General features: G+C 40.2%; 1 protein-coding gene across 1 annotated transcript in view; it reads left to right on the top strand.

Annotated features, from left to right (window-relative positions):
* FBN2 (fibrillin 2) overlaps positions 1-9631 on the top strand; it is a 121382-nt gene that overhangs the window by 30391 nt on the left and 81360 nt on the right. Inside the window, exons 8-11 of the mRNA XM_031064055.1 lie at positions 2167-2292; positions 4807-4959; positions 5747-5980; positions 6793-6930. Coding sequence (XP_030919915.1) covers positions 2167-2292; positions 4807-4959; positions 5747-5980; positions 6793-6930 — 651 coding nt within the window. The remainder of the gene's footprint in view (positions 1-2166; positions 2293-4806; positions 4960-5746; positions 5981-6792; positions 6931-9631) is intronic.

Here is a 9631-nt window from a genome sequence, read left to right as displayed (position 1 = left end):
ATAGTTGAAAAAAATTGGGAAAGACCATTATAGGGATTGTACCAAATTCCAGATACCCAGTCCACCAATGTGGTGTCTTGGTTAAACAAAAGAAAACCCCAAACCCTTCACTTCTTTTTTTTTTTTTGGCCTAAAAATTTTGGTCTACAATACACTAAGTTTTCACTGACTTTTTAGAAATTAAATGCTGTTCATTTTTAGGATGTTGTTATCTCCCACAGTTAATGAAACTTAGATCTTTGGGTTATTCAGAAATGAATTAAATGTAGAGAAACTTTGAGTTATGATTGCTGCTTTACAAAAGGTGGGGAGTATTACTTATTGTGTTCCAGGGTTCTAATAAATGTGTTCTACTCACTCTTCTCAAATAGCAGGTACCTCATACTCGTTAAATAGATGTAGTTAGTTATGACACCCTTTGCAATTTAAGGTGTCCTAAAGAGGTAAGATGCCTCTGCTGCTTTTCCAAAAAGATACGTTACTATCTACTGTTGATATCAAAAGGTTAAGACTTTATGAAACAGATTAAAGCCTTAAAAAAAAAAAGTCCCACCGAAATGGAAAGAATCCCTTAAAATAAATAGTTTTATTTCCGATTTTCCTGCTTCAATGTATAATTTCATTAGACTGTAGGCTATTCAGACTTGGTCCTACCAGGTATTACTAATTTCTAATATTATTTTCTAGACTAGAACTACTTTTAGGTAGTCCTTACCTAGAATTTGGCAGTTGAGAGCCCCATTTCTGGTACTTGTAATTCAGTTATTTATAAAACCCTGCATTCCCTGGCAGTAAAAGTCAAAAATCCTGAACTGCAGGCAGCTAGGCTGGGTCTGTTAGGCAGAAACTCACTGGGTACTAAATCTGCAACATTTTTGTCATACAATTAAATTCTTTCTCACGTTGAGGCTGGATGTCCCATCCTCTGTGCAGCACTGGAACCATTCATGCTTCCAGTCTTCCTCTCCCTTAATATTGCATTTCCTGTTGCTTATATTTGGAGCATTTTCCCTGAGACCATTAATTTATGTACTTTGGAGAGGAGAAGGGAAGAAAATGAGTAAAATATTCAGTCAGCCTCACTAAAAGTAGCCCTCCCTGAGATGAAGTCTCAGAATTTCCTGTCAGAGGAAATAGTGATATTTTGAAATAATTGCACGTGCAAGAACCAGGGAGGGGGAAGGAGAGACAGAGATTTGGCTCAAAAACCAGTGAAACAAAAAACCAATTACTCATTTCTGCTCCAGTAACATAATAAATTATTCTTCCACCAGGGTTCTCCATGTTAATTGGTTTTTCTGTCCACATGGAGAAGACTGTGGAGTCTTCCTGCCACTCTGATCACTGCCTGGGTTTCAGGAAGGTGCTTTTTTACCTTCTCACCTTCCTGTCATTCTTGGACAAGACCCCTGAGCAGTGCTAAACTGCCTTGGATGTAGGCAGTTGGGAAGGATGGCCTGCATCCTGCAGCTTTGCAGAGGTGGTGAAAAACTTCCTTCATCTGCCTTTAACTTGCCAGCCACAGGTGGGCTTTGCACTGCTGGACCACTGGTTTGGAATCTGGCAGCCCCTGGTTAGACACAGCAGCTCATTTATCAGCGTGGTGACGTCTCACTTTATACATATTTACACACAAAATTGCCTTGGTGTTCCAGTGGGACCTCTGCTTTCAGTCAGGAGAAGTATTGGAATGCATCAAAAGGTTCGTTTGCATTTGCAAGGGCTTGGCCAAAATTCTTTCTTACAGCTGGAGAGTTGGGGGGCCAGGGAGCAGTCAGATCTCATGAGCCATGTTTGTGTGGTCGCAGGAAGCCCAGAGATGTCCTTGGCTGGCCTCTGTGCCATCCTCCTCCCTTCATCCTGAAAGCAGGATGTGTGTTCTGGCATTCTGTTCCATACTGTTCTGTGCTCCTCAGAGGCGGCGCTGAGTCATTCAGGAGGAGGAAATCTCAGCCTGCTCTCCTGTACTCTGTGCCTTGAAGTGTTAAACACCCCGTGCATGTACAAGGAAAACCTCCAACAGGTGGCAAACAAAACTATTCTCAGCAAGCAAGCGCCAGCAATATTTTATTCAGAGCTGAATAACAACTTCATTTCAGAAAAGCTCTCTTTGCCTCCTTTTAATGCAGTATGCTAATTATCTCGTGTCCTTTCCTTTTTGGGTAGATATTGATGAATGCAGCATCATCCCAGGGATTTGTGAGGGTGGCGTTTGCTCCAACACTGTGGGGAGTTATTTCTGCGTCTGCCCACGGGGTTTTGTCACGTCTGTGGATGGATCCTGCACTCCTGGTAGGTGCTCCAGCATCTGGCACTTCCCCCTGCCCCAGGGCCTCACTCTGTTGTCCAGGCAAACATGGGAATTGTTAATTTTATTTGTTTCTCGAATCTGCGTCTGATGAGCCCAAAAGTTAAGCTTACTTTGGTTTTAAAGGAGCAAGCATTTATCCCTGCTTGGTGCTTCAAATCCCATCTCACATGGGTTAATTTAACCTTTCGTGGTCAACATAAGGCACAAAAGTAAACTCAAACACATTAAGTAGATTATGCTGATGTGCCACTAATTTATCAGAATCGATGAAGCAAACCAAGTGTTGGATTTCATTAGATTTCACCTTTTACAGGACAGTTTATTTAATAGCTATCCCTACATTATAAAAAACCATTTTGCTTATTTACACATGTTGATTCCTTATATATGTTTCAAGTATGTGATTTAACCATTTTGGCCAATTAACTATAAATACTGCATAGCATGTGTAAAAAACCTTAACAATTGCTGACAGTAATGTATTTTCTAGATCTCATGTGGTTCTTCTTACTTCAGATATCTCAAAGCTGTTTGTTCTCATATTGGGGAAGGGGTAGGCATTCTGAAGGGGTTTCTGACTTGCAGATAAATGATGTAAGCAAGTAGCAGCACATGACCTGCAAGTGATTTAAAAATAATAATTTTTTTAACAGTGTAGCCACATTCTGTTATTCAGGTTGATCTGAGGAGTGCCAACTTCAAATACATTGTGGCTAGCCTCAGGAATACTTAAAACCTATGATTTCCAATATGATCAAAATTTCTGTGGATTTTGGCGTGTTTTACAATTTGATTTTTAAAGTCAGCTCCCAAAACCTGAGTCCTGCAGAAAAATCACATGCCCCCATCTGACAATGAAACATCATCTGCCCTTGAAGGAGAGTAGTTTTCACGTAGCCTTACTAAATATTCTGTTGTACTTTCAGTCAACTGAGCAGAGCAGGCTGAATAGCATTTTTCCCGTTAGATACGTCTAAGCTAAGGAAAAAAAAAAATCATTAAATTAATTTATTGATGCTGCTATTGCTACATGAAGTGTCTCAGGTTTTGCCATAGTAGGGTTTTTATATATATAAATATATATAGTTTTTTGTTTGTATTGCTTTGTGTTTTTCACATCTTCCATATTTCCTTGTGGGACTGAGCAGACTTTAGGATTGCATGGTGGATTAATGCAAGGCTAATGCCGCTGCACCTTTGTGATCCTGCAGTAAATCCAGTGTGGAATACATGGGTCAGATAATTATTGGGTGCAGTTTGGGTGTTGTGGGGGTTTATGTTTGGTTTTGCTTGGTTTTGCTTTTGTTTTTTTTTATTACAACTTGTAAAGCATTTCATCCTTACCTCAGCTGAACAAGGGAAGGTAGGTTTGAGAGTTCATGTTGATGCCTTTTTCTCTGGCCCTAAAAATATGAGTCAGACACAATTAGGGTGATAAAAAGGGTACCTTTTATATGAGGATCCTCAAGTACACAAATCCATCAGGTAGAAAAGGCCAAAGATGCGCCCACTGTGTAATGAATGTACAATTTTTATAGATTCTGCAAATCATTATATCTGACAAGAGCCCCCCAGTCAGGAACCTGCCTGGTGCAGTAATTCCCCCAGTTCTAGTACCTTCTGGATTCTCTCCCCTTAGGATGAGATCCAGGGCCTGTTTACAAAAGTCTGTCTTGGAATGCTGGTTTCAGCCTTGGTTTCTAAGGAGAACCAAGACAGCACAGGGATCCTGGAATTTTCTTTGTCTTTTTGCTGAGGAAAATGTTGAAACTAAGCTACGATATGAGGCTACAAAGCTACAAGTATATGTGTAAAGGATACAGAGAATGTGGAAACCCAGGGCACAGGGAATACTTCTCTCTCTGCCCTCGGGTGCCCTGGCCCCCAGGGGAGCACTGATTTTGACCCTCATTCATGGAGAAAGTTTCCTAGATTTCAAGATAGACTGGAACCCACAAAAGGGTGAAATAGATTATGGAGAGTAGTGTAGGTGTATCACTTGGTGAGAAATTTAGGATTTGGGATTTTTAGTATGTTGTGGATGGAAGCAAGATGGAGGGCACAGGGTGTTGTCCTGGGTTTCTTCTTCATGCTTCTTCTTCCTTCTTCATGGGTTTGGGTGGCATTTTGTAACTGGGCAGAAAAGTCTATATTGTGGGTTCTTTGGGATGAGTTATTGTGTTAAAAGGGAAAATAATCCAGGTGTCAGTTCTTAATTGGATAGTTTAGTCTTAAAAGACCTTGAAACAAGAGACAGCCATTTTGTGCCTTCTGAAGAAAAGCTGCCCAACTCACAGTGGCGAGACTGTTTTACTGATAAGAAATAATAAACACCCGAGTCCGAACGTGAACTACGATCTCAAGTACCTTTAGTCCAGACCCAGAAAAACCGACAGCTGGGACCCCCACAAGAGAATGTATAAAAGAAATAAGGGTACAACCAAAACGGCATCAGCATCACCATTCTTGGTTTTTGTCTTTACCTTGGCTGCCAGATCAGCGAGCAGGCAGCTGTTTCTCCAGCTCTGCGAGCGGCCGCTGCGCCCAGGAGCTGCCCGGGAGGTTCACCAGAAGGCAGTGCTGCTGTGAGTCTGGCCACTGCTGGGCCAGTGCCTCTGGCCCAGAGGTGTGTCCTGCCAGAGGATCTGGTGAGTGCCCCCTTGGTTTGGCTTTCATTTTGGCTTTTTGCTGTTATTTTGGCTGTTTGGCTATTATTTTCTCCTTGCTGCTCATTCTGCTTTGGTTGGAGGTCACCAGGGTGTTTTAAACTGCTTTAAGATGTAGGCTAAACAGAAAAAAAATAAGGTCATGGATTGCATTATTATTAATTTCCGTGGTTTTAATACTGATACTGCCATCTGTTAACCATTTTTCTTTTTGGTCCGTGGTTGTTTGGCACTTGTTTTTTTAATGTCCTTTTGTTGGCTTTGGAAATAGTTTTTTGGGAAATGGGAAAGATTTTGCGGTCAGGCTTGAAGAGGAAACTACTCTTAGTTAATTTTGATTTAAAGGAACAGTTCCTTTCTTGTTCCATTGCATTTTGGGTGACTTTGAGCTAGAATGCATCAATTTTGAGTTGTTCTTTCAGTTCTGGTCGGAGAGGAATAGCGCGCATCCCTGATGAATGGTATTTTCTTTATCAACACCTCTGAGAAACCAGTGAGTTGCAGTGCTGCTGTCAACATATCAAGAAGACAGTTTCAACAAACACTTGAACAAATATTCCTAAATTACAGCGTTCCTTTTCATTGTTTCCTCGAGCAACACCTGCCACGACCAAGGGAGGCTTGGAGTGGCAGGGGGAAGACGCGACATCACGGAGAGGAGGAGTTGCCATCCTGGTTTTTGTAGCACACAGGGAGAGCTGTGCCTTCCCTTTGAGCTGGCTGTGAGAGGCTGACCTGGTGTGTGCTGTGTGTCCCCCCTGTGTGACAGATGAGCACCGCAGGCTGTGCGTGGACAGTGCCCCTGCCCGAGGCGGCTCCCGGCGCAGCGGAGCGGGAGGGAACGGCTTCCATCCCGGGGGCAATGGGAATGGATTCGGACCAAGAGGAGCTGGCTTCATCCCCATCCCAGGAAGCAACGGATTCTCCCCAGCTGCGGGCGGAGCAGGGGTAGGAGCAGGTGGTCACAACCCCACTGGAAGTGGCCCGATCATTACAGGGCTGAGTAAGTGCTCGTGTTCTGACTTGTTTCGCTTTTTGTTTTTTTTTTACACGATTCCTTCTGTTTTTCCTTTATTTTTACTGCTCAGTCTGGATATAGTATGGCGTTCTTAACACTTAAAAACGATTTTGCCATTGAAGCATGTTTTAAACACCTCAGCTGATACATCAGGATGTAGCAAGAGGTTTTTGCACGACTTCAGTTACAGAGTCCCTGCACCTGTGTTGTGCCTGTTGAGGTGTCTTTGTTGGCACTAATAAAACTCCAGATTTCTAGGTATTTTCCAAAAACTACCAAGGTTAAAAATAAACATCTTCTGTATTTTCTCTTCCAACTGTAAAACCTACTTACTCTGCAGAAACACTGCCTTGGCTGAAAGCCCAAGGTGAATAATTTTCTGGCAGAAGTCTCATGGATGTGAACATTGCTCATGACATGTGTAAACACACCCCTGGCATCAGAACCATAGAGATCATAAAATGCAAGAAGTATTATTAAGACAGGTACACCAAAAATTGCTTTGACTTTCACACAAATTGTGGTTTATCCCTCAGTTCACTAACAGACTCATCAGGCTATAGACAGAAATGGTAAATAATATTTAAGAATGTTTGTCTAATGCATTTTTTTTTATTTCCAAGAGCTGTTTGTTGTTGTTAGTTTAATGTCAGGTCAACAGATAGTGCTTTGAAAAAGGTTTTTTTAATGTGTTTGTGCACCTCACAACATCCTTTCTGAAGCCAAGTATAATATTCATATTTACTTCCATTTAAAAATCTGAATATTTGTCTCTCATTCTGATTTTTTTATATTAGCAATACTCAACCAGACAATAGACAACTGCAAGCACCATCCCAACCTTTGTTTGAATGGACGTTGTATACCAACCCCCTCTAGTTACAGATGTGAATGCAACATGGGATATAAGCAGGATGAAAATGGGGATTGTATTGGTGAGTGCACATTTCAAAATCCATTATTCTAATATTCTTCAGCTTAAAACCTGGGCTTTTTTACAAAAAGAAATCATATTAATTTTAATGATGATGCTCTTCAGATAGAGTGCAAAGACCATGGTATTAGTTACACAAGAATAATTTCAGTTTTCTATGACAGTTATCTGTTTTCTTACCAAGAAAAAAAATCTTGAATTGCAAATACTGCTGTTGAGTATTCCTGCTCCTGTAGTTAAAGGCTCTGGAGCATTTTTGTCACATTCAGTAAAGTAAGTTCTGCTTCATTTTCTCTTTTGTTAGGCTGACAAAGCTCCACTTTTGGGATGTAGTATTGTTATGATCAAGATGATGAAGGGTAGAATTTATGTTTTGCCTCCTCATAAGGATTAATGATAATTTGAAAGATACAAAATAATTTTAAAATTGTGTTAATTAACTTCTGGTTAAAGTAGCATTTAGATGAAAATACAGAATGCTAACTTTATATAACAAGAACTGAATTTAGGATCCTATACTTTTATTCAATTCCTGTGGACTTCGCTCTTGCAGTGTCCAAAACTCATCAGTTATTTCAGAGAAAATATAAGATTTGGGGGTTCTTGTGGGACGGTTGTGTGGAGAGGAACCCTCTATGCAGGATACACTGATTAATGTATAGGATCCTAAATAAAAATTTTTGGTTATATTTTGGATTGAACACTTGTTTACTGAGTCTTTATAAAGAGATTGAGATCTGTGACTGAAAAATACCACACAAGAGCTTGTTAGCAATAGGTTTGCCTCACAGTGAGTGTGGGCTGAGAATCAATTTCTAATGTGTTGTGGATTGCAGCTCTCCTCTTCGTTCAGTTCTCTCTTGCATCAGAGAGCTTGGTTGTACCTGCACCATTCCTGGCCACTGTACACTCATTTTAAGAAAACTCAGTTAACAGGCACGCCACCACTTCCCCAAGCAGTTGCACTGCTCCCATAGTCAAATATCCAGAAAGTTTTCAGAACATCTAGCCTTATTTAAACACTACATTTGCAAAAAGATTCACCTTTTGTTTTTTCTTGTCTTATCCTCACTATACAAAGAAAGCAGTTCAGTACTTTCTTCATTTCACTTTTTTGGACTTGAAGGTTGATATAGTTATTCTTCCAAGCTGTCCTTTATGATATAGGAATCTTTTTTATCTTTTTTATTTGGGTGAGAGTTTTCTGTACCTCTGATCTCTGACTGGGAGGTTCAAAGGGCTTTATCTCTTGCTGCATTCTTGGGTCTCAGGAGCCATAATGACACTATGAGAGGGGAGCAGGAGTTTTGTGATGTTTGTCTTGCATGGCTGCTCTTTATAAAAGGAGTATGGAGAACCCTGGCTCCTTTGTTACAGCACTAGATTTTGCATCACTGAAATCAGTAATATTTTTAACCCTGTGGACCTTGACACTCAAGGACTATCTGGTGTCCTGGGCTACTTGATCTTTTTGAAATCTAGTTTACATCTTGTATTAATATTTTTGTTACTCGGGGGTCAAGTTGAAAATAAATCTGAAGCACATAGGTTGTAGCAAGTAGAGCTGTGTGAACTCCAGTTTTTTAGTCTTTCAGGTGTCATTGGAGCATGGCAATAATCTGTGGTTTGAAAGGCCCATCGGCTTTACTTATCTGGGTGCTGGGACAGAAAAAGACAATCTGTTCTTGATAATGTGGCTGTCATTCTGCCCCTGACTCTTCTGTGGGGTCACCCTGCAGGACACTTGCTTGGCAGCTCCCCTTCTACTCCATGCTTGTGATAATTAGTGAAGTTGTATCTGATTTTCAGTTTGGGGTCCCAGTGCCTGAAAACTGTGAGGTTAGGTTGATAGGTGCACTGGGGGAAAAAAAATTGACCTGGTTAATTATCTAGTTTGTAGGTATTTGCCCAGTAAAAATGTGTCTTCACTTAAGGAACTTAATCTTGACTTTGCAATGCTTACCTCAGCATGAATGAATAGACTGAAAGCAGAGACAATTTTGGATGCACTGGGATCAAAACAAAAATTTCATTTGGTTTAACAAAAGCTGAAGGTGCAGTGCCAGCTACACTGCTGTCCCACATGGAAAGTATGGGAAAAGACCTCCAAAATGGCTTCAAAAAATTTTAAGTGTCATTTTGCCCATTTTTTTATTGCATGAAATAAATCAGTCATTACCAATTTCAGCTCTGCAGTGGTTTGCCTTTCAGCAGCTGCTTGAATTCAGATGTTTTATAAGAGGGTGAACTCTGTAAATTGTAAATAACTGTCAACTCTATAAATAGCACAGCTTTGTTTCACTGTTATTTTCTAATTGTATTATAAAGAAGTAGCCAAAGTGTCTTAAGTTCCCTCCTGAATCTGAGATTTGTAAACAGTAGTTGCTTCAAACTACACAGAAAGTTTCTTGGAGATATAGGCAGGATATATATTCTAATTTTTATATATATATATATATATGAATTATAGTAGATTTCTGTATTATAGTTTTGAAATTTATCTTATTACTGACAGAACAGTCTTGGGGCATTGGTAATAGGGTTAATGGCACATAAATGAACACTATTTCTGTACTTCTCTGTCTGCTCCCAAAGCAATAAATTAAATCCAGAAATGGTTACATATTTTTCTGTAGAGTTTAAGAAAAGCTCTGTTTCAAGATTAATCCTGCCAAACCAAAAAACTATGGTGTTACGTATTT

The sequence above is a fragment of the Geospiza fortis genome, unplaced genomic scaffold, assembly GCF_000277835.1.
Source record: "Geospiza fortis unplaced genomic scaffold, GeoFor_1.0 scaffold1199, whole genome shotgun sequence".
Classification (NCBI taxonomy): domain Eukaryota; kingdom Metazoa; phylum Chordata; class Aves; order Passeriformes; family Thraupidae; genus Geospiza; species Geospiza fortis.
The sequence above is the reverse complement of the archived record's forward strand: the minus strand, read 5'-3'. Positions and strand labels throughout refer to the sequence as shown.